Source organism: Oxyura jamaicensis, chromosome 14 (assembly GCF_011077185.1).
Source record: "Oxyura jamaicensis isolate SHBP4307 breed ruddy duck chromosome 14, BPBGC_Ojam_1.0, whole genome shotgun sequence".
Taxonomy (NCBI): domain Eukaryota; kingdom Metazoa; phylum Chordata; class Aves; order Anseriformes; family Anatidae; genus Oxyura; species Oxyura jamaicensis.
Window position 1 is genome coordinate 9,538,863 of NC_048906.1, and position 24,997 is coordinate 9,563,859.

General features: G+C 41.6%; 1 protein-coding gene across 3 annotated transcripts in view; it reads right to left on the reverse strand.

Moving 5' to 3' along the window:
• Positions 1-1,400: 1,400 nt before the first annotated feature.
• The window catches only part of LOC118174082 (multidrug resistance-associated protein 1), a 57,339-nt gene continuing 33,742 nt past the window's right edge, over positions 1,401-24,997 (reverse strand). For 2 of the 3 annotated variants that reach the window (XM_035339146.1, XM_035339144.1), the window contains exons 16-32: positions 24,603-24,729; positions 23,393-23,569; positions 22,133-22,300; positions 21,577-21,754; positions 17,128-17,172; positions 15,193-15,277; positions 13,158-13,296; positions 12,007-12,214; positions 11,068-11,378; positions 9,998-10,197; positions 9,373-9,499; positions 8,887-8,988; positions 7,644-7,790; positions 6,292-6,450; positions 5,217-5,383; positions 4,225-4,419; positions 1,401-2,936 (exon numbers count right to left, since the gene is read on the reverse strand). In XM_035339146.1, the coding sequence (XP_035195037.1) occupies positions 2,828-2,936; positions 4,225-4,419; positions 5,217-5,383; positions 6,292-6,450; positions 7,644-7,790; positions 8,887-8,988; positions 9,373-9,499; positions 9,998-10,197; positions 11,068-11,378; positions 12,007-12,214; positions 13,158-13,296; positions 15,193-15,277; positions 17,128-17,172; positions 21,577-21,754; positions 22,133-22,300; positions 23,393-23,569; positions 24,603-24,729 (2,644 nt within the window). In that variant the 3' untranslated portion in view covers positions 1,401-2,827. The remainder of the gene's footprint in view (positions 2,937-4,224; positions 4,420-5,216; positions 5,384-6,291; positions 6,451-7,643; positions 7,791-8,886; positions 8,989-9,372; positions 9,500-9,997; positions 10,198-11,067; positions 11,379-12,006; positions 12,215-13,157; positions 13,297-15,192; positions 15,278-17,127; positions 17,173-21,576; positions 21,755-22,132; positions 22,301-23,392; positions 23,570-24,602; positions 24,730-24,997) is intronic. The other variant, XM_035339145.1, reaches the window with a different exon arrangement.

A 24,997-nucleotide genomic window follows, 5' to 3' on the forward strand; every position in this document is an offset into this window, starting at 1 on the left:
AGATTAAATAAGGAAAACGTACTGGTTTTATTGCCAGTTTCTAAGACCTTACCTTGCAGCAAGTTACATCATTTTCTGCGAATGTTCCCAATGGCAATGCCTGCAGGGCTCAGCACATGGGCCTCTTTCCTAGCTGAAACTGGATCTGTCACTGCTGTCCTGCTCCTACCTCAAGGCACCCCAAAGACTACACAACACTGCTTGCACACACAGGTTCTGGGGGAAGAAAGCTGTATTCATTATCTTTGCGTGCAGTAAAGGTTAATTTACACTGATCTTCATAATGTATAATGCAATTTTGCTCAAGTCACATTCAGACAACATAGTCACGTGTAATCAGGATCATGAATCAATACAGCAATAGCACAAAGCACTGGTGGGCGTTTTGGGAGAACAGAAAGGTGTGTCTGCTCCAGAGCTGGGGCAGAACAATTTGTGCCAGCAAGCGTATGAATATATTAAACTGGGAGAACAATGACACATATTAATAACTAGATCATTGAAAAAGAACATGACAAACACACAACAAGCAGTCTTCTGGCCCCTTGTTGCACTATTTATACAGTTATCTGCAAAATACAGACAGCCTTTTGGACACACAGTGCCCTGAATGTCGCATGCAGCCCATGAATAGGACTGAGAATACACAGTGAGACACCTTCTAGTATACCCAGCTGGACATAGCAAGTGCAGTTTAAGTCATTTTTACTTGTGCAACTCCACGACAAACACCTTACACAGCAGAAGCTTAGTTCTACAAGTTCTGTATTTCAAACGGATCTTGCTCTCAAGCGCTGTTCCATTGCTTTCACAGGACTTACTTGTACAAATAGGTTAAGGTTTTTAAATCTCAGTTAATCAGCATGCACTTAGACACCTTTAGGAACTGCTTGCTGTGCATGAGGAATTCCATTTGCTCCAGTCTTTTCACCCTTTCATCCATCACAAGGCTGCAAAAACCTTAGGTGATCTGAAAAGCCAAAACCTACCACTCCTCCCCAAACTCCCAAACCACTCCTTGCACATCCACTCCCAAGGAGGAAGTTAACAGCAAGCCACCACTGAGGACATGTGGCAGACAAAGGACATGGACAACATGGACAAAGGATCTTATCCACAGCATCAATAAATCCTCTTGCACTGATCTATTGTTATTACCTGTCTGCTCAGCAAACTGCAGCGTTCAAATTACAAAACAAAGCATGAGATGTGATCCACCCTACCACATCAGTTATTCGCACTCAAGGTTTCTTAGCCACTTCAACAACCCCCAAGCATCAGTCCTTGCAAGCCTTACTTACCAGTATTTATGTCCCCGTAATTTCTATTTTCAAGGAAAAAAGAAAAAAAACTGCCAAAGCTGAGCTTGTCAACTGCAATGCAAGAAATGACACACCACGTTATCTTTCAGACTTTTTTTTTACTGCAAGTTCTTTGCAAATATTTGTATAGTCATTACAAAAAATACCAAAGAAAATCTCAGTCTATTCAATTTCAGAATCATAAGTTACAAAAAAATAAATAGCTTTACTCTAAAGAAGACAACTGTCTAGCATTAATATCAGTAACATCAAGTCCACATTCTCAGAGTACTGAACAGTTGGGTCCATCTGGCTTAGTTTGCCTTCTTCCAGCATTTTCCTTTAATATAAGACTAATTATAACATAAGAAACGCAACTTTTCTTTCTTTCCACAAAAAACTGAACATTCAAGCAAAGAGCTCGCAAATCAGACTCCACTGCTGACTGAATTCTTAGACCCCTCTGACACACAACATAAAAACTGTAACACAGTTCTTTGCTTTTTGTTTTGGGGGGTTCCATTAGTTTTTTTTTTTTTTTTTTTTTTTAAGCTACTGTAACAGAACAGTTTCCCAGAAGATTTGAGTCAACAGCAGCAGCACGAAGGGCATGTTATCTTTGATATAAGGCTAATGGTCCTTGATGTGGCAGAGCTTTTATTAAAGCACAGAACTCCTAAAGCCAAGGGTATTACAATCAGTATCACGCTGAGCCTGCAACCTCTGCTCAAGCAAACCCTGACTTCTCAGTCTAGTCCCCCCAGGCATAACCAGGATTCTCCGCCCAAGTCAGAATTCCTGAGTGAACCGGGTGTAAAACCAGGTACTGCACACTGCAACATACCAACTACTGCAAGGTTGGTTTTGGAGTGATTGTCATTCCAAACATGTTTAAATACTGTTTTGAAGTTGACTGTGCTTCTTCACATCAGCACTACTGACATAGTCTGGTGAACTTGCTGCTGTACGCTGTAAACACATGTGAAACCTTTAGGAGAATGCTTAAAAGCATTAACCATGTACAGTAACTGCCATAATGAGAAATCTGGCACGCATTATTTCACAAGAAGAAAATCTTTGGACTATATGCCACAAAATGTTCCGAGTGCATCCCACAATAGATGGCTCATCAAATGAGGAATCAGCAAACAAGCAAATAGCTAGCATTTGCAGAAATACTTTAAACAAAAAGGGGCTTCCGAACATAAGGGCAGATGAAAAGAAAAAGCTTCTCTGAACTTCTCTGGTGAATCACTCCACCTTATATTTGAGCATATAATGACAGATGTCAGGCAAGAACTAAAAGTCTTTGAAGTGCTTTTGCACAATGTATGCACTTCTCCTAAAGCTGGCTAAAATCAACAGAAAGGAGAAGAAAAAAATATTGCATTTTTACGTTACTTCCATTGCTGTGCTCTGGCTGACTTCATTAGGTCTGAAACTGAACTGTACAATTCATACCAGCCCAGGGGAAGTCATAGTTCTTTCCATGTATCATCTCCTTTTTCCCCCATCAAGTTCAAATCCTACACTAATCCTGAATCTTTGGCCATGCTATAGAAAATGCCTTTTTCCTGAAGGAGGTTGTCTGGGCTACCACACTCCACCACTTCGCCTCTGTCCAGGACTAAAACTCTGCAAAACAAGGATAAAAAAAATGGTCACAAGCAGGTCAGTCCAGAATGCCAAAGAGAACAGATGTATGCGTACACACAGAAATTGACTGCAGCACAGCCTCTATATGCAAGGAAAGAGGGTCCAGACTGTATGAGTGAATGGAGGTTTTCATCTCTGTCCTTCCAGATGGCTTTTCTGGTCTACTTCTTACATAGCATAAATTTACCTGGTCATTTGCAGGCTGGTGTAAGACGTTGGAGTGTGCTTTGAGCCAACCAGAAACTAGGTGGCAGCACTTTCTCTCAAAGTAAGAGCCCCTGAGACCTTCCAAATCTGCAACACCACTGCCCTAACACCGTATCACATCCTCTGCTGTTAGATTCTGCTGACAAAATACAAACACAGACAAAGCTTGTGCAAAGCAAAGGCACAGCTGTACTCAGGAAATTCACTATGTAAGTCACTGCAGTCAAAGTCAGTTCACAGTATAAATGCTGCCCTTTGGCTACCTCCACCAACTGGCCAGGCACTGCAGAGATGCTGCCCAGGCCCTTAAGCAGGTGCTGCTGCCTAGTGTTACTGGCTGCAGTGACTGAATTAGGCGTTAATCTGTGGTGGCAGTGCTGCTGGTGCTGTGCCTGGCGCAGGCAAAGCTCTGCTCTCTTATCTTTCACTATTGACAGTGCAAAGAGAGGTCTACAAGAGTACACAAACTTATCAGTGGTCACTTTGCTCTCTGCCACACTGTGATAAAAAGGACAAGGAGAGCTTAAGACTGAAGTTATAAGACAAAACTCTGCCCTCAATCACACCGCCGCAAGGCTGCTTAGGATGAGGGAGGTCACATGAACTAAAACCAAAACTGAAGGAAAGAGAAATGTCAAATAAACTTTGGACAAAGGCAGGATCTGCCCCTCTGACTCCTTACACTGCCTGTGCCTGGTTTAGGGTATGTGTTCCTGAAAGCTCTGAAGCTTCTTTCAGCTGTGCCTAAATTAGGGCAAGACCCAGGAATAGACTCCTGTTGTCTTCCTTGCCTCCCTTCCCTTCCTGGTTTGCCTGGGCAGGCATGGCATGACAGCAGTGCAGCACAGGGATCCGAGAAGCTTCCCGGGCCAAGCACAACCTCCGTAAGCCAGAACAAACACACACAACCCATCCAAACCACAATTTGAGCAGCTCTGTGGAGTAACGGCTAAAAACAATATACTGGGCAGCATTTCTCTAGCACAATGATCGCCTTCTAAGTAGAGCACAATACAGGCCACACGTGCCATTCTTCAAGACAGAAACTCTATTACTTTACCTTGTGTAGTCCATGATTGTGTTCAGGCGATGTGCTATAGTTAAAACAGTACACTCCTCAAATTGAGACTTGATTGTTGACTGTATGAGGTTATCCGTCTCGAGATCAACAGCAGCTGTGGCTTCATCCAGAACAAGGATTTTGGACTTCCTGAGCAGAGCTCTTGCCAGGCACACCAGCTGGCGCTGTCCCACACTACACAGATGGGATGGGAGGGTGGAGGAAAAAAAGTCAGAATAAGTTTGCAATATTCGTGTTGAAGCCCAGCAATTCCTGTAAGAACTCCTTTGTAGCATATGTGCCAAGAATCCAGCAAAATAGACAAGGTTCTTACTGCTTCACTATAAAGTATGTAACAGCATCTCAACTACAAGATCTCCCTCATAATGAAGTCTAGAGAATGTAATAAAAGAGTACATTACAAATGGTTTCAGCATAACTGCATCCTTGAATCAACACAATGTTGAGGTCTGGACTTTAAATGGTTTCTACAGATTGAACACACAATCTTGTTACAGTGCAAAAAGCAAGCTAACAACTCCCATAGAAAAGTTGCATCTATTGGGCATGAGCCATCTAAAGTTTAGAGCATTTGCTATAAATAGTTAGGCTGCTGCTACTAAAATCCATTCCAAGACTGCCCAAGCTAGGAAGTCGAACATCACAGCATTCTCTGAGTATTTCTTAAATTAAATTCTCAAACTTGAGAGCTTAAAGCCTGTTTGATAAAACCTAATTGTTTGGTTGCCTGGTCACACATTAAGAATTTCCCATCTCCTCCCCAAATTCTCATACAAGGAAAAAACAAACAACAACCAAACACCACCAAAAAAAAAGACTGCTATTGGTAGCGTCTAGCTGCATATTGATCAAAGTGAACTGTAAGCTTTCTGGAAGTAGAAAGTCTAGCTGCAGATGGGAGGGCACACACACACCTCTCATCCTGTTTAGCTCTTAAGGCAATTTTCACAAGCACTGTTTCTTTGACGTACCTGAGGTTCTCTCCACCTTCAGCACATTCATGATTAAGTTTATCAGGCAGGGCTGATACAAAATTTTTCAGGTGAGCCAATTCCAAAGACCTCCAAATGTCTTCATCAGAGTGTTGATCAAAAGGATCAAGGTTCATACGCAGAGAGCCAGAAAATAATATTGGATCCTAGTCATAGAAAGGGGTAATTGACAATTCCCACAGATCATGGCAAGTGCTCCAAAAATACTTCTTAGACAGTGGAAGGAAAACAACACATCCAGCTCCAGTTGCACATAAGCCCATCTACTGGATTTCGAAGACAGACCTAATTTTTCCAACAATTTATTCATCCTCACCCTTATTCCTTATGCCTTTTAGAGGCCTGACCTGTGCCTCCTGCAGACTCTGGCAAACTGTAAGTCAGTAACTCACAAGTACAGAAAAAAAAAAAAAAATCAGCCAACTTTTTTTTTAAACTGGTCTGCTGATTTAAAGCCTGAGCACTCCCTGTCCAGTCTTCTGTCAGCAGGGACAGCTACATCAACTTTACACCTCCTACAGAATTACACCATCTGTAAATATTTCAAAAGTCTTTAGCTGCAATATTAATGAAATGAATGCATTTCTTTCTTGGATATGGACAAATATTACTCTGGAAACACTTTGGGTCTAGTAGTGCCTGACTAATGCAGAGTAATCAAAAGGAGCTTTGCAAACACGCAAAGTTCCCCCACAGATTTCCAAAAGAAGCAGTGCGAAAAGTCTTTCGCAGTGCGTTCACTTGTTTTTGTTGGAATGCAATTTATATAACCACATTATAGTCCTGTTTTGAATATGAACAGGAAGGTAATAAATGCTATACAGTAAGAACAAAAAGACTCGAGTCTGAATGCCCAGTTCTTGTAAAGCCATGTGCCCAAATGTTTTGGACTATCAAACCCACAGTTGCTGGGCTAGACAGGGATGGTTACGTGCATATTTCTGTGAGTGAAGAGTACTGCGTACCTCACAAGATAAATATATTCCCCCCAGTACACTGCAGAAAGTGCACTTGTATAAAATGAGCTCTGTCAATGGCAGGATTTCACACCCACCTGAGGAATGATGGTGATCTTGAACCGCAAGTCATGAAGTCCTATCTTTGCAATGTTAATTCCATCAATAATAATTTCTCCTTCAGCTGCTTCATTGATCCGAAACAAGCCTAAAGTAAGAGAGGATTTTCCAGCTCCTGTTCTTCCTACTATTCCTATCTGTTGGAAAGAAGTACAGGAACAACTTACTCTAAGGCAGGGTTAAAGCACTTGCAAGAATCTACTTGAAAGAGACACGTTGTCAAAAGGTTGTTATATTTTTGGGCTATCAACACCCCAGCATAGTGCAACTAACTGGGGTTGATGAAATAGAAGGGAAAAATATATTAGTGGATCCAAAAAAAAAAAAAAAAAGGTAATCTCAAAATAGCAACCCACTTGCAGAAGTTTTCAATTTTTGTAGAAAGGCAGATGGAACCAGGTAGAGCAGGCCAAAGATTCCCTAACCTTTTTTTTTTTCGTTCGTGCTTCACAGCTATAATTTCTGATTTGACCTTTATCTTCTCTTCTTTAGATTTATAGAAAATGTATAGCAAAAGCACTCAATTTCTTAAATTTTGCTTCCCAATTAGTCTGAAGTATTCATCAATTGTTTTATTTTTATTAAAAAATATTTTAAAATGGGTACTTCGGCTGGTTATCTCATCATGTACATTTTCTATCCAGTCTTGGGGTAGCATTCTGCCCGTATTTTTATGTAGAAAAGATGCATTCAGAAAAACAAATACCAAGCTGGATACCACAACTAAGCAAGTCTGCTAAGTGTGTCTCTCTAGTACTTTTTATACTGTTGTGCAAGATTACACTATTATTACACGTCAGAGAGTGCACTCAGGACTGAGATATGTGCGGGCACACACACGCATCTACCACAGAGTCTGGCCAAATCCAGAGGATCTGCTCAAGTCCCATTTTTTTTCCTGCAGAGTCTCACCTTACAACTTCTGCCTCACCAAAGCAGAGATCCCCCTTCTACTTAGTAGCTCATTTTTTTGAGGTTAGTAGAAACTTAACTCCTCTGCAAGGTGTCAACCTCTTTGCCTACGGCAAACAAATTAGCAAGGCAGTTCAGAAGTTTCTGGGATGGGAAGAGAAGGTAGCACAGCCTCCTTTCCTTATGAAATGAGATCAAAAGATACTTCATGAACCCACATAATGTTTACCCCATGATGTAGGATGTCCCTTAAAAAGGGTAAGGGCTTGCTGCAGCCACCAATTACATTAAGACTGATTTTACAGAAGCTCTTCTTGCTCTCAAGGACCTAAGAGTATCCTACAGAAGGGGACTGGACCCCTCTTTAGATGACTAAGCCCGAAGTCTTAGTCATCTGCCAATAATTGAGATTCATTACCTTCTCACCCCCATTTATGGTGACATTTATATTTTTCAGAACCAAATCCAAGTCTTCCCGGTAGCGTAAACCATAACCTCGAAACTCAACTTTCCCCTCCTCAGGCCAGGTGCTTGCTGGGGCAGTTTGTTCAATGCTCCATTCAGCCTGAAAAAAACAACACAAGCATATCTGATCAGTTCCTCCCTCAACTGGGCACGTTGGAGGAAAGGAAAGGAGGACGTAAGGAAAGCAATTAAGAAAAATCCTGTTAGCGTATAACTTGCAAAACGAACTGTGATGACGATAGGACAAAAAAGGAAAAGGGCTGCCCCAAGGCAGATGAAATGGTGGATGTAGTCATGGGCTTTGCTATCACAAGTGCCACTTGCTAGATAAAGCTGCTTCTTACGAACAGCAGAATCACAGAGGCAGCATGTATTGAGATAACCTGCTTATGCAACACCGCCAGAGTAAGGAAAGCACTGGGAAACCCAGGCATGCAACGAGAAGCATTTCAACTGAGACAAAAGATTTACAGGGTGGTAAAATAAACAACTGCTGCCTCAGCCTCCCACAGGGATAGTAGAGGAGAGAGCACACTCCACTATATTTACTGCCAGTGCCAAACAAAGAGGCTTTTAATGACAAACACCAGTCTACTACCAGACTCTGAGAAAAAGTTCTAAGAAGGGTCCTCTTAAGGTTTGGCTACAAAAATAGTGATGCAAGTCAGGTTCTCCAGAGACAAGCATGTCAAAGAGCAGCCACAGGGAACTGTGTTCTGTAGCCAAAAGGTGCATAACTGCAGATGTAATGACTTGTTAGGTGATTTGAATCAAAACAGAAAAGTAAATTGTCTTTACTCCTCCCACTGAGAGCAAAAAGAGAAACATAAAAAATTGGTTAATGACTGAAGATGACAAAACCAGATTTGCACAACTCCACTGCTTAATCCAGGGCAGAACAGCAGACTCATTTCCTAAATAACAAGTTGTAAATATTGGTAGTATACACCTCAAGAGCACCCCCAGGAACCCCCTTTAAGACACAGCCTGTCTCTAGAGAGCAATGAGAGCACGAAGCTCTATCAAATCTCTCAGCTCGGAGGACATGTTTTTACAAGCATTAAGGCAACCATAGGTTCCTCACAGACTTGTTCATAACACCCAAGTAGGCTGCATGCAACCTCATGTCAAATGATACAACCACAAGTCCTGGAAACATCCACCAAGTGCTAGCTGTGGTGGACGACCCACTGTACCTCCTTCTCCATTTCAGCATATTCTTTGACTCTTTCTACAGCAACAATGTTGGTTTCCAGTTCCGATGACATACGAACAAGCCAGTTTAAGTATGCTGTTATCTGCAAGAGAAGAGGTTTAAAAGCAGTTTACATTAAGCTTGTTACCTGCAATTAAAACCAACCAACCAAAAACCCACACAACCAAAGCACTACAAGTTCATAGAATGCATAAACACAGATATGATTTTGGTTAATCAGTGCTGGACAGGAGAAAAGTCCCAATGCCTTTAACATGCATGGGATGAGTCTTCTTAGTCACATCTCCTCACATGTGAAGGGCACAGAAGGAACGTCTCCCATTTTTTCAGATGGTTTTTATTTGTAAGGTTTATTCTCTTTCTGTGTTCCTTATATTAGTTTTCCCTCTGAAGCTTGACCAAGAAGTTGGTTTTCTGATGCAGTCTTACAATTCAGAGTTTTTTTTTTGTTTAACAGTAAAATTACCTGCAGCGAATAGGACACTGAAAGGCCAACCAGTCCTGGACTGAGTTTGTTGCGTGCAATCACTGCGAACAATGCCGCGAAGAGAACAATACAGTTCCCCACATACTCTAGCCGGACAGCCAACCATCTGCAAGACAGAAAAGACATCATGCATCTTTCCAGTAACTCATCCACAAAGAATTAGGAATGCAGTCAACCAATATTGTCACACATCTTGCTTTTTTTTTTAGTAATATGGCATCTGAGTACTGCCAGTGACATAGCAACTGTAAGATATTTGGGATCCTACTCCAGCAGCATGCAAACCTAGAGGCATCCAAAATGAATAAATCCTTCAGGGGCATTAATTCCTATTTTAGTTCAGAAAGCAGATGTGGTTACGTTGGGATCAGCAAACATGAGTTTTTATAAATACTACCCAGAAGGCAGGAACTCTCAGAAAAAAACAGAAATTCAGAATCACCCTTAATTCTATCACACAAGTTTAAGCAAAAAAGAAACATCCACAAAGGCAAATTTGTCTACCCTAGACAAATACACTGACAGCTGAGTGATAAGGCAGACAAGCAACAGCACCATACCCTGCTATTATAACTTCCTTTCAATATTTCAACCTCACCATTACCTGTTTGCCACAATGCTTGGATAATAAGCTTTCTGATTTTCATCCACTTTCATGTCATTCTGCTTTATGAAACGTTTCTGCTCCTCAAAGGCTCGAATTACACTGACTCCCAGCAGGGTCTCATTGAAGTGAGAATACACAGGAGAACGACTGACAGACTCGAGGCGTTTGAGCTGGCGAGAAGTGGCCACATAAAATCTCTGCAAGTCAGAATATGAAAATTATGATTATGTCCAGATTACATTTGATAAGACAGAAGGAACCATGAGAGAGTTCCCTGCCATTTAGGCTGTTAGTTACAGACGTTCAACTTAAATCCAGAAATACACACCTTCTCCAACACTTCTAGGCCTAAGAAGATCATACTGCATACACTGTCTTTAAACAACTGCCAACCAAACCATGTCACGTGATAGCTACTTTCTTCTTTGCAAACTTAAACTGTACAGAACTGAGTCTCTGAATCATGCATCATTGCCTTTAAAACTTACTAGTGGAGCTTTACAGATTCATTAATTCAAGAATCAAAGCCAGGTATCAGCTCCTTCTCTCACATTTGTACTCCCTCTGCCAGATTCCTAACAGTAAAGAGGAGTGAAGCAAGCACATCCTGCCTACGTAAGACAGGAGTGAAAAGCTGCTGTCGCTTCTCTCGATTGGTAAACAAGTTTCTGACAAAACAGGCAAATGAGCTGAGAAGTATACACAATTTTCTAAAGGTCTTCCCAACTCTTCTGTTTGGAAGAAAGCTTTGGAAAAGTTCATAGATTTTCCACATATGGGCTCTAAGCAACAAGATAAATGCAGTTTGCCTCGAAGTCTAATGGCATTTTATAAAGCCTGCTTAGGTATTAAAGGATTACCTCTTGCACACAGAAGTCATTCTACACTTGTCGACAAAAGGAAATGCTCTGCTGTAGTCAGCTTATCAATAAGCCATGCAAAGCGCAGTCAGTCAAGCATGACAAGTCAAACACACTAAAACCAGACCTATTCCAGAGTGAGAACAAAACTGTCTTAAGTAGAGGACACATAACTGCTGGTCCAGCTGACCTTGGCCAAGCCCCTACCTGCACAAACAAGTAGACAAGTCCCAGAGGTGGAATAATGACAGCAGCTATAGGTGTGGCCAGCAAAATGATGATGCAAGCCCCAATGACGTTAAACGTTGAGCCCATGAACATCTTGATGATTGGTGGAATAGTGGAGTCAATGGTATCTATCTCCTTAGAGAAACGGTTCACAAGATTTCCACTGGGTGTACGTTCAAAGAAACTCATTGGAGACCTGAGGACATTGTGCAGCAGGTTAAGGTGCAGGTGTCGTGAAGCAAATATTCCCCCTATTGAAACGACCATCGAGTAGCCAAATACAGCAATACCTGGAACAGAAGACTTGTTTTTAACTCCTCTCATATCTCACACAAAACATTTTCCTTCATTTTGTCATCCTGCAGAATTAGCACGTATCTAGTACAATAATCCTGAGAACTGGAGTTCATTACTGTTAGACCTGACAATTACTTAAAGAAACTTAAAAACTTTTTCAGTGAAAATAGCACATTTCTCTCATGGAAGTATTTTTCTCCATTAAAAAAGTGGTGTGTAATACAATCATAGAAAACACCAGCCTATGCAGCTTGGCAAGGCCGAGGCAGCATAGCTAAGGCCTCCTGTGATATACTGTCCTTGCAAGCCAGGCAAGCACAGTTTTTTGACAGGCCAAAGGGCCATTTCTCAGATCAGATGTTTTGTCACCTGGCTTATCAGCCATTGCAACCACTTTTGTTCTTGTTTTGTATGAATGAAAGAAAAACAAATTCAGTAATTAGACTAAATAGTTTTATATGTCAGTTTACTTGTTACCGGTTTAACAAGCTTTCTGTCTTTCTATGAAATAAAAGCTCAGGCCTTAGTAAACTGCTCCTGCAGCTCTGGGGATACAAGGTCACCAAGAGCATTAGAAATGTTCTGAACCAGCTATTATTAAAACAGGTAAATCAGGCAAACCTTGAGAAATTCCCAGTGCTCCATACACTCCCAGTCTGACATTTGTATACTGCTGTGTTCCATTGATAACAGGATCATCTGTCCATAAACTCAGCCAATAGTTGGAAGCCAGGGAGGCTATATGGTTACACATGAAGAGGAAAATGCTCAGAAAAGAGATAAAGAGTCCAATAGCTTTCATGTAGTCCCAATATACCGTTGCCTTTACCTGAAGACAGAAGGGAGGAAAAATGTGTGTATATATATTTTTTTTCATATATTCATTTTGCTGATTAAGTTTCAAAGCCAGCAAATTCCCTTTTCTTCAACCACTATTTAAAGTTAGCATTCCTCCATCAAGCCATAAAAACATGACAATTACATGCTAGAAAGCCACTGACCTGGAACACAAGTTGCAAGACATTCTGTGGATATGTGCCAAACCCAGTATCCCTTCAGGGCAAGCACACATCATCTTTCCCTTGTTTTCCAAGGGAAGGAAAGAGAGAGTGCTGCTTGAAGTAACACAGAGCATCTGTGGCAGAGCCAAAAAACTTCACTGCGGAGTTCCAGATTTTGTCTCTCTCTTTTTATCACAAGATTATAGAGCCTTTAATTAAACCCTTGCTTCATATGGCTTGTATTCTATGATCTATTGTAAAACAGGACTCCAGCAACATTGCTAGGAGGTATAACTACCATTTTCCCAGGAACCACACTCTCTAGTTTCTCAGATAGCCCTGGGTTATCCTGGGATTAGATACTTGTGTCTACAGTGGAAAATTGGCTTAAGTTCAGCTGAGTCAATTCCAACTCCTTACACTGAAGGATAAATTTCACCAGGTCACCTGATTTGTTACAACTTTGCAACCTCTTTCTAAAAGAACAAACTGCAAGTTTGCCATTTCTTTGAAGCTTTGATGTGGTCAGGCTCATCATCTTAAGAAGTGTTGATGTCAACATTCTTTCTGCAAGCAAACCTGGGGCTCTGCGTTAGGGCCAGAGAGCACAGCAACACTTTCATGAAGCGCTGCACAACAAGCAGCGAGTCCCACAATCCTCTCAGCCCTTTCTCACCCCAACTACATGGTCTTCAGAAGCTTTTTTTTCTCCTCAGGTGGACTTTTCTGAAACTGAAAGAGGATGCAGGAAGTGGGAACAGGAGACCTTACCCTCCCGGTCTTTGCTGTGTCAGCCTCCGTCAATTTCCAGGAATTCTTTTCTGCAAGTGGCTTCTGCAGCTCTGCTGTGCTGCTCTGGAGCTGTGACTTCCCAGTCTCTCTGCTGTATGTTGAAGAGTTACTAAGCTGCCTGTTAAAAAAATATTTGTTTTTTTTTAGTCTTGGAAAATACAGGCCAGGTGTCTGCTTCATAAATAGACTTCAACAGCCTATGGCTACAAGTCACTAGCTTGCATTAGTCTGGTGACAATCCATCTCCTAACAGCCATCATCTGGAAAGCAATTATCATTGCTTCTGTCCCCCTCTCACTGCGCGCTCCTAATCCTCCATGATGGCATTCACTTCTCAAGTACTCATTTCCAGATACAACGTAACTGGGTAGGCAGTCAAATAAATCTTGGTTGAACAACCAAACTCCAGAAAGAAAAACGCCATGATGAACATCAACATCATCATGAACAGTGCTGCTGTTAAAATGTTAAAATTGTACCACTGCAGGCAACAAAACAGGCAATTTTACTCCCAGTCACTCATTACCTTCCAGAAACACAGTATATCGCTAGAGTGCCGGAAGAATAAGGCATTGTCTGTGAAATGATTTTGGGAAGGTACTGTCAGTGATCGCCTCGGGCCTCTCTTAAGTGTAACAGCAGCTGTACTATGTCAGGGTAACGGCCCATTGCTATCTGTTAGTGGTCAAACCCTTGCAAAGACTACTAAAAGTGGCCTAGCCAATACATTACTCGCCACTTTATGTGAGCCAAATCCATGATATCTCATAACAATGCAATTGTTTCTGCACATGGAAAGCTGAGTAGCCTGAGAATAAGTCACCATGATAAGAGAGAGGAGTGTACTTGTCTTTAGGTTAACTTTATACACCTGGTAAAAAAACCATGCCAAGGTGTTCTGCTCCACGCTGTGTTAATTGAATTGCCTTCTACACCAAACTGTGCAAATTCAGTGCATATCTAACAAATGAGCTTACAGTGCCCTGAGATATAAGTACTTCTTCCAAATGGTCTTGCAATATGCAGCCATTTTGGAAGAATGAAGACCTATCTGAGGTCTGAACAACCAAAACCAGAAGACTTTTACAGCAGCAATTTTCAATGCAACACTGTGCAGGAGCTGGGATATCAAGCTGCTTACCAAGCTGTACACAGCAATTGGCTGAGACTAGAAACTTCAAGGTCAGCCAAAAATCACAAGTGCAAACTCTGAAGTACTAAAATGGAGCACGTGTATATTGAAGCTGTAGGTAAATATTTCTGCCAATAAATTAATACTGTTAGGTCATATGGTAGGTGCTCCTCCGCACATCCACAAAGGAGCTCAGGAAGACAACGGCGGGAAAGCAACCTTCTGAACGACTCCCAAGGCCACCACCAGAACCATCTGCCCATCAAAGGCCCATTCGCACAAGCCCAGAGGATCAAAAACAGGTCAGCTGTGGGACCACGGACATCCTAGCCAGCCCTGTATGCACACATGCGAGACAGCCTGTACCAGGAGCAGGGCTGCAACCTCAGGGGCTTATGTGCTCAGGTGCTAGCAAATGGATGGATGGCTGGGATCCAGCAGCAGCTGCTAAGCAAACTGTTTGAGCTCAGCTGCTGGAGGGATCTACCTTGTACATATATATAATGCATTCTTACTTGTGAACCTCCATCCTGCTCAGCCAGAGAGGGGAACTGGATGAGGTCATTGGTGCCCTTTCCTTTGTGTGGTTCTCTAAATGTTTGATCTGCGTGGCCTGTCATGCATATCCATGCTGTGTGTGCGTGCTCTGTGTGCATATGCTTACTGGGAACACATCTTCAGCCTCACTACTGGCTGGACCTTGAGCCATGGAGCAGCACCAACCTCACCTCTTTCAGGCTGCTGTGTGTGGCATGATAGATCTTCCTCCCACAAATATTATAAACACCAAGTTACTTATTATAAACACCAAGTTACTGTTTGCCCATGTCTGAGTAAAAGGACAGGAAATTAAAACAAAACAAAGAGAGAGAGACTGCACACCTATGCATCAGCTTTCCAGGGGCTTCATTCACAATCACTCCATTTTCTACAGCCTTTCCTTCCTTTCCAGACGGACTATTTGCATCTGGGGGGGAAACAAAAAGAAAGTAAAGTAAATATGAAAATGGTAAGAAGAGACATAAAGGTTTAATTACAGTTGAAAATGCCAGGTGCAGTCCTAGTGTGCAAACAAAGGGGAGAACACAACTGAGTATTTATATATGCTAACAGATAATTGATTAGATGAGCAAGTCAGCGTAGTTCCACCCCAAACAGGATTAGTTGACAAGACAAGGAATATTTATTTTTCTATTTCGCTACCAAATGTAGGTCAGCAATAACAACTTAACATAATTATGAGAACATACTTGATGTTAAAGCACACAATACCAAGTAACGCTATGACTCACAGTGGAAAAAAACGCTCCGACCATCTTCTGTTTTGCAAACCACATTGTTAATACAGTTAACTATTTTCATTTCACAAAACAATAAGAAGACACTCTAGCAAATGGAGTGCAGCTATATGAACAGATGGTAGGTGATGTTAACTTCGAGCCTTCCTGCAAAACGAGGCAGGAAGCAAGGTACAGAAGTCCCCTGTTTTTAAGCAACCATAGGAATAAGATTCATTTAGGCAGAGATGTTCCTATGAATGTCACTTAAGAAAAAAAAAAAAGGGGGGATTTATCCTATTTGCAACAAGATGTAGAACACATCAAATTGCCTAACACACTTCACAAAACCTGTCACCATGAATTATTAAGCTTTCTCTTAGAAATTTTGTTCAGTGTAATACATTGCCACAAACAAAATTCCCAGATTTATGTCCTCATTTTCCTAACACAAATGACTTTGATCCCTAAAAAAATACTGTCAATTATGTGAAACTCTATTATCATGTATGAAAGTTAATTCACAATTTCTAACAAAAATAATTTTTCATTCACATAATCTATAAGGACAAAGAAAATCTCACCTGCATCTATTGGAGATGCACAGGAAAATTAGTGTAACTTCAAATTCTAAATTTTCATGTTTTTTTATATAAAAGCAAAATACATGCATAAAACAGTTCATCAATACATCAAGTGGGGGCTGCTTGAACTTAAACCTGTTCCTTCCTGTGCCTGTCAACTAAGCAGTGATTCACTATTCCAATAACCAAAAGCTAATCTGTTCAGTGTGGTCCACAAACAGAAAAAAAAAAAGAGCAGAAACAATGGCAAAAAGTGAAAGCTTCAATGACTTCATTCTTATTTTTAACTATATGAATAAGACCAAACAAATACGAGACTGTTTGTTATTTGAAGCACTTGATACGTTTCCTTTTGAAGGGCTCCCATATGGAAACAACAAGCATTCCAGTGTCACTGAAGCTCTAAACCCATGTGAACAAAGCAAAACCACAAGTAAACCTTCCTCCTTTAACAGCTCTTACATTTGATTTCTTCTTGTAGGCTGCAAAGGTTTCATGCTTACACTGCATTTGCCTCTTTTGAGATAAAAGTACTGAAGATTGCCATAGTAAATCTGGCACGTGCACCTGAAGTATAACAGGCGTATAGGGAACAGCGATAGGGTGTGAATACCCATACAAGAACAAAAGGAACCTTCAGGGCTCAACCCTGAGCACTCCCTCTCTGGGTACACTCACTACACTCCTGAATCCAGAGAGGGAGATGCACCTTTAAAGCTTATTCAAAGCTTCCTTGTGAAAGTAAGATCAAGATTCACTGCCGACGTGACTCATCTACAAGCTGACACTCCAGTTATTGTAGTAGCATAGAAACAAGCCACATGCAACCCAAGCCAATGCCTTATGTTATGTAGCTCAAGTTCTAATAATGACTCAATCTCTTCTGTAAAGTACAGCTACTTGAATTGCTCCACCACATGCACTAGTAAAAATCCATGGCAAAAAGAAGTAGTTACCTGTCTCCAGAGGTTGAATCGTTCCTTCTAACGAAGGATCTGAGTCTAAAAGCATAGTAATTAACTATTTCCAGAACACACACAACCAGTTCTCAACCTTTACAAGCACAAATGCATAAAAGTAGCATGACCTAAACCACAAAGACAAAGAGAAGCCCGAAGCAGGATCAAATTTACTAGAATAAATCTCCTTTTAATCCCACCTCTTGTATTAAAACAAAAAAGGCAACCTTGAGGAAAAAAAAAATCCAACATATGGCTGCAAGTGACAGATCACAGAACTTCCTTCAAGATACACGCTAATGGGGGGTAGTAAGTGTTCTGCTATTGTCTTGCTTTAGGTACAGAATTGCCTTGAGAGGAGAGCTGTGGCAGCAAAGGCTTCCTTAGTCCCATCTCCTGTGTAGTTACCAATCACCTCCCCGCATAAGCAGATTAGTAAGGACCGGTGAGATGCTTCCCTCTTCCAAGCTTCTTGGTACCCTACCAGAGCTCATCTTGAATCAGTATTTTCTTCTGCCATCTGGAGACTGCAAAGCTTTTACCTTATTAGAGAGAAAAACTGCATTTTGCTAGATGAATTTAAGAGGAAGGAAGGTTATTTCCTGAGCCAGGCAGGTGCTTCCCAAATGACCACTGTGGTCCAGACTCCCCGACATTTGGAACTTCTCACTATTTAACTCTTGCCTTCCATGGCGTCAAAAAGGAGAGAAGCACCTAGGACAAGCACTGGGACAAGCTATCCTAACCACCAATCATAGTGCTGTTGAGCCCAACTCCACTTTCTGCTGTTAGAAAGAGGCTCAGCCCCAAAATACAAGTGTGCTGGGCTTTACTGGGAAACAGCATTGATCATGCTGATACGAAATCTCAGCCCATAATGCAAAAGTGGCCACTTTTATTATGAAACACATGCTACTACCTCATTTGTCATACAAAAATAATGAACACGGAAGCTATCTTCTTCTCAAATTCAGCACTTTATACTGTATTTCTCAATTGCAGCGGTAAGGGGGAAAACAGACCTTTTTACAGAAGCCAAGCAAGGCCCTGTGAATCAGACTCCTGTTTTCCACTAATCAGATTTCAACTTTGTGCTAGGCAACAGCCAGAATTTGGGGAATCAAGTCCGCAAAATTTCAGAGGAAAAAAAAAGACATTCAAATTGAATGCCTACAAGTGACAGATCAAAAAAGTTCCTTTTGAAATATACAAGACCTGTACAATGTTAAACTAAATGCTACAGGCCAGACCCTTAACAGTTCTCAGAGCACTTTAACTCCCCTTTCTCTCCACACCAAAGTCAAGTCAGCCTGTTGTACTGACAATCCTGATATAAAAACTGAGCTGAGAGTCACAGAGCCAAACGCTGAGGAGACAGCCTAAACCCACATTGCTCTCTATCAAGTACAGCCCACAGCCCATCAGCAAGGCAGATTTAGAGTTTAATTGTGCTGTACACATCATCTTTCAGGCACTGCAGTCAAGACCAACGGTGAACCACAGTTAAAAATATTTCAACCTTGTGGTGCGGTTCTGGTAAGATTTACCGCTTTCACTCCCCACAAACATGTTAAAAGTAACTCCAGGCTTTGCAAGAACAAACTGAAGTTCATGGTGAAGCCATCTGGAAAAAACAGCAAAATCCCTATCCCTGTGCTCCTTAAAACAAAAGGCTGCATCCACTACTTCAGTTTGTATGGGAGCTGAGGGATGGATGGATGGTCATAAGATAAGTAGTCCTAAAGCACCCATTTGCTTTTCCTGTTTTGCAGGAAGAGCTGCCAGCCTGGAAGGGGCAGGCATGCTCACAGCAGGCAGGGGCACGCTAAGACTCCACACAACCCACACTGCCAAGAATAGCACTGGCATCACCAAGTCAGCCACACTAAATCCAGAGAATGGAACAACTGCTAAAAGCAGGATGAATTTAAGTGCTTTTTTGTGCAGACTGGTAGGATACATCTACAGGTAGTTCCAGTTTCTTTGGAGAAGATCACACTCTGTAGACAGAGCAAGGCACCCATTTCACTTATTCACAGGTGAAAGCAGCAGTGCTCCACGCTGCACCCCCTGCTGCTGCCATTGCCTTCTGCATCAAGGGGGAAGAAGGGGCAGCTCACCTCCCCAACCATCCTGCAGACTAGGATCAGGGAAGCTTTCCAGAGTGAGGAGTTCTCTCATGCACAGAAAAAACACTGAAGCTGAGGATAGGAGAGAAGCAGGGCATCCTCAGGAATGCCCAAGGGAGAAAAGAGCTGGGAGGTAACGAGGAGAGGGCTCACAGCCCAAACTCGGAAGCCTGGGAGAAGAAAAAGTTTTCCCCAGCCTTGCAGAAAGCAGGATGTATTCCTACCAGAAAGCACCAACCCATAATTTTTTGTTGTGCTCCGGCATAGTGTTTCCAGGCTGCCAATATGCAGTGTCAGAGACAGCCTCCTATGTTCTTGTGGAGTCCCCCCCTCTTTAAAGCAGGCATGCAGCTCCCCTCCAGCTAGCTCAGACTGGCTCCCATCACAGCTTGGTCTGCATTTATCCAACAAACTGAGTTTTTTAATAATACTTAGCAGTCTCTTACACATCTGATAAATAGTATCCCTGTGAGCCAGACAAATAACACCCCTATTTTTCACTTTCTACCATTGGCAGAAGACCACTCAACCAAAACTGAGAAATAAGTTTGCTGTGATACGACAATTCTTTCTGAATCACCAGGGTCATATTGAAGTGCCTTGCGATAGACAACTGCAGACAAGCGTAGCAGAAGATAAAGCACTGGCTCACTTTCCAAGAGAATATATGGTATTGAAATAGGAAAGGAAGGTAACTTAGTTGAATGTAAAGACTTCAACAACTACCATGTACTTGGAAAGAGGAGTAAAAGAGGCTAAAAGAACAAGGCTGTTAAAGGAGACAAATTGTTGTGGCTTAACCCAGCAGGCAGCTAAGCACCACAGTTTGCTCACTCCCTGACTCTGTGGTGGGATGGAGGAGAAAATTGGGAAAAAGAAAAAAAAGTAAAATTACAAGAACTCAGGGGTTGAGATAAAAACAATTTACTAAGAAAGAAAAAGTGAACAAAACAAGTAATGCACAATGCAATTGCTCACCACCAGCCAGCTGATGCCGAGCCAGTCCCTGAGCAGCAGCAGCCGGATTTTGCTTCCAAAATCTCTTCGCACAATGCTCCTCGCAGTGGTAGACCCCAGCCATAGAGCAATAATTGCTGCTCACAGACAACACCCACCCAAACCAGCATCCCAACTTGCGAAGTGACATCTGACACATTCCAAGTGACCTTTCCGAGATGAAGGCTAGCCTACAACAGGGCATCCTGGCCTTCAGCTCAACATGTCACCCTCAAATCAAACCCCCTTTTGGGCAGCAGGATGTGTGCGAGGAAGCAAGGAGAAGATGCTGCCCTGCACATCCAGGAGACAGACTGCTCATTCACAGCCTCCAAGTGCAGTCTGTGTTGCCTGGACAGAAGAGGACACAGCCTCAGAAAATAAAGCAGACCATCACAACCCTCACACCGTGCACTTTTACACCACCATCAGGAGCAGCTCCTTGCCAAAGGCAGCCATCCATCACCTCTTCAGTGCTTCGCAGCTCCATCGGGCAGCTAAATATGGCACCACTTCTGTCTTCTCCTGTGGCAGGCATTTGAGGAGTACACTTAAAAATTGCCACTGCTTTCCCCTCTAGAGAATGGGTAAGAACCAAGGGTTTTCCAAAAGGAAGGAGAAGGTGAAAAGTGGGTTCAATCTCTTTCTGGAAAGCCTGCTCTTCAGCATTCAGAAACAGATATTTGCTAGCAAACTGGCCTCAAGTACATACCAACAACTTCACCCCAGCCAGCACCATACAAGCACCCTTGCAAACACCCTTCATGCTTCTGCATTCATATGTGGAAGATATCAGGAAACCACCACAGGCAAGCCACTGAAGAGAACAAGCTGAAGGCAGCTAAGTTCCTCTATTAAAATCCACACTAATCTGCAAGAGGAAAAAAAAAAATCCTACCCCAGTACAGCTTTACAGCTGTTTGAAAAGCAGAAGCAAGAGTCAGGGGTGTCAGCAAAAAAAAAATGAGCTGTTTTCTTCCTCCTCCCCATCCCCAAAGCAATTATCTGCATAAAGAAGCAGAGGGAAAAGTGTATAAAGCCTTGCTGACTCTTACTTGACCTCACAACCACTTTAATTTTGCTACAAGATGAATTTCACTACAGAACTGCTCCACATTTAAGAATGTGCATTCCACCTTGCAACTTCAATGCCCTCAAGAAACACCTAAATCTGTGTGTTTCTATACGTTTATCACAAGAAATAGCAGCTTCCTTTAACTTTCTTTCCACAACCACTACAATCAGTGTTTTCCCTTTACCACGACGCCCTTAACATGCCACTTATCAGCTTATCCAAAAGAGGATTTATTTGCAAGCTTACCACTGTTCTCCATGCTTTGTTCAGCATTAGCGTACGTACGAAGAAACTCTGCAAAAGCTCCATCTTGCTTCAGCAGCTCCTGGTAAGAGCCCATCTCAGAGATTTCTCCATCACTCATTACCAGAACTGTATCCATTTGGGGGAGATAGTTGACTGCATGGGTTACCAAAACCCGTGTCTAAGAGTAAAAGAAATAAAAAGTTATTCTAGTATCTCAAACTGGTAAATACGATGGTTAAACTTCTGTTCTCTCAGCTGGAATTCTGGGCACAATACAGGAATAACTATGGACTCACATAGAGCATTTTTAAGAAAAATTACTGTTCTTGTCTTTTGACTTCTCTTTTATTTAATTTTGATTAGAGAAACCAAAGCATATTATATAATAACACTGTTTTCGCAACAAAAGTCCTTAAAAAAAAGTCAGGGGAATCTTTTCATTTTTCTGATGTTTAAAACTGAAGTCTAAAGATGAAACTTGACAAAGTTGGAATCATTTGAACTCAGCAAAGAAAAACAAATCATTCCCCAGAGACAAGTTGTTATTATTACATACTTTATTTTTCAGGATTCCTTTTGGTCCAATAACTTTTTCAAAAATATGTTTCCCAACATGTGCATCAACAGCTGATAGAGGATCATCAAATAAATAGACATCTGCGTTACAGTAAACTGCCCGAGCAAGACTGACTCTCTGTTTTTGTCCTCCAGACAAATTGACACCCTGGGGAAACAAGACAGTAAGATCCTTTATTTACAGATAAAAAGAGATGCCTTACTGTAGTTTGTGAAAGACAAACGTCATGGGAGATTTATGCAAATCAGAGAAATTTCACCATTGTCTGAAACATATCTGTATCACAAACTATTTACTAATGTAGCATGAAGAATCACAGTTAAAATCCCCTCTTAGATAAGGAGCACATCTATAAGTTATTGCTATCAATGAGGGACTATCAAAAAAAAAAAAACATGGTTTACTAGTCTTGCAAGGAATTAACCCAGACCAGACACACCTAATTCTGTACATTCTGAGGCTACTTTTCTTCTCAGTCATATTTCTTCAGGGCTGCCTCTGATCTTACCAAAAAAAACTCTAAAAGCAGTCTACAATTTGGTTGGCCTGCTGACCACCCAAGTTTCCTGTAAGGAAAATATAGGCTGCTTTCTTGCCTCTTTCTGGACCTGTGGCCGTCAGTAGGCAGCTATACCCCATCGAGAACCAGTCAGCAGGCACAGCACATATCCCTACATATCCCTTCCTATCCTCTGGAAGAGCATCAGCTTAGCAGAATGCCAAGCAGGTTACATACACATACCAGCTGCTGGCCACGTGTTTTGGGGACACCTGGTCCTGCTCGCACACCAGAGCACTAAATCATTTAGCAAGTTTCTAAATCCCACACTGCACACACTTGTGCAACCAAGGGCCACTTTGAGTACTGCTTCATTTAAAACAACAAAGACAAAAAACTAACAGAAACAAACAAATAAAAAATCCCACCCCACTTGAAGTGTTCAGAAGATTATTCTCTTCCTGTTTACATATATTTTCATGCTCTATGACCACAACAACTCAGAGATTTTTAAAAACAGGCATTTTAAGATGCTTTTAGTTTTGTAATTGAGAAAAAGTTTCCACCCCTTTGAGTATTAAAGACAAAGAAAACACACTGTTCAAATTTTCCTGTTACTCTAGAGGGTTTCTATTCTGAACGCTTTTAGTTCAACAGAACTTTAAGAGAAAGTAGAACAGAAGTCACAAGGCCTTATCTACAGGCATAGCACTGCTGTGGTAGAGCGGGTACTTAAATACCTTTTCTCCGATTTCTGTTCTGTCTCCTGTAGGAAGAATCTCTATATCAGGCAGAAGTGCACAAGCCTCAATCACACGCTTGTACCAGCTCTCATTCATCTCCCTTCCAAAAATAATATTATCTTTTAGAGTCGCATTTTGGACCCAGGCTTGCTGAGGAACATAGGCTACTGAGCCCTGCAAGGAAAAAAAAAATCCTTATTCAGTACTTCAAACTAAAAGCCTGCACGTGATGTCAAAGCACAGCAGGGCTTTGTGAGGCTGGCAGTCCTCATTAACTCACAAATTACCTATGGTCATTATGGAGCCACACACAGGCAAAGTGTGTGCTCTTGGGGTGGTGCCTCATCCAACATATTTTTGTAATCCCCTCTACATGCAAACGTAACAAAGTGTATTGGTGGAAAAGAAGAGACTTCAAATAAAACATGATTCTCTAACCGACTTAGAGGAAATATTTCTTTAGAGAATATTTACACAATTATTGGATGTCAGAAGTTATTATGGCTTTGTTCTTTCATACAGTTATAAATTCTATTCACTGTAAAACAATTTAATCTGCAATGCAGAAGAGATTAACAATGGAGTCCCTGCCAAGAGATTTCTACTGAAAGCAGGGGAAGTTGTTCTTACAGAAAAGAAGTCACTTCAAAGGAAGAGACTCAGCTGCTGCAAAGCATTTTGCTTTGAAAAATGGTCCGGCCTTCTCTGTCTGCACTGATAAACAGTGATTCATTTCTCACTCACTTTAGTTTTTCCAGAGCAATTTTGGAGATGACTGAACGTGCATTTTTTTAATGTCAGATTTGTTTTGCTCTCAAACATCAGCTTTTCCCATGTTTGTGGCCTTACCCAACAACTCTCTGATGTCTAAGAAGATATGAATTAATAATGTTCCTCCTCATGCTGGAGTACGTATAATAGGGTCTCTCTACCATGCCTGGCTGCCACCAACACTCTACAGAATACTCATCTCTGAGACTTCTATCATTCTAGGTATTTGGCAAAATCTGAAACTGGCAGATTTAGAGGTTGATGGATCAACTCTTAACAGAGAGAATGTAGGGTAAGGCATAAACAGTTGCTAGGATATCAGGCTATAAGTGCATTCATTTGAAAGGCTCTCTTCCCCTCTTCACATCATTTCCAAGTCTAGAATCCCTTTGGCAACATCCACAAGTAGCAGAACAATTATTCAGACACATCACACCTTGACAACCACATAGCCTTCCTTTTTGTCCATCTCCCCCAGTAATGCAGACAGCAATGAAGACTTTCCACAGCCAACTTGACCAACAACAGCTATCAGGAAGCCTTCAGGAACAGTGAAGTTGATGCTGAAAATAAAGTGCACATAATTCAGCCTTGCTTGCTGGCACACCCCAGTAGTTAAACAATCCATTGAACAGCCCATATGAAGCCAGATGCAATGTGAACACCCACTGCAAATGCTGACACAGCACATGAACTTAAACTAGTTGAAAATGCAAACCTTTCTTTCAGGAAGTGCGTAGCTCTTCCAGTACTTAGGACATAGTATCCTGATATGTAATCAGTCAACAAGAAAAAAAAAAATAGTCACTTCCAATATTTCTCTTAAATTTT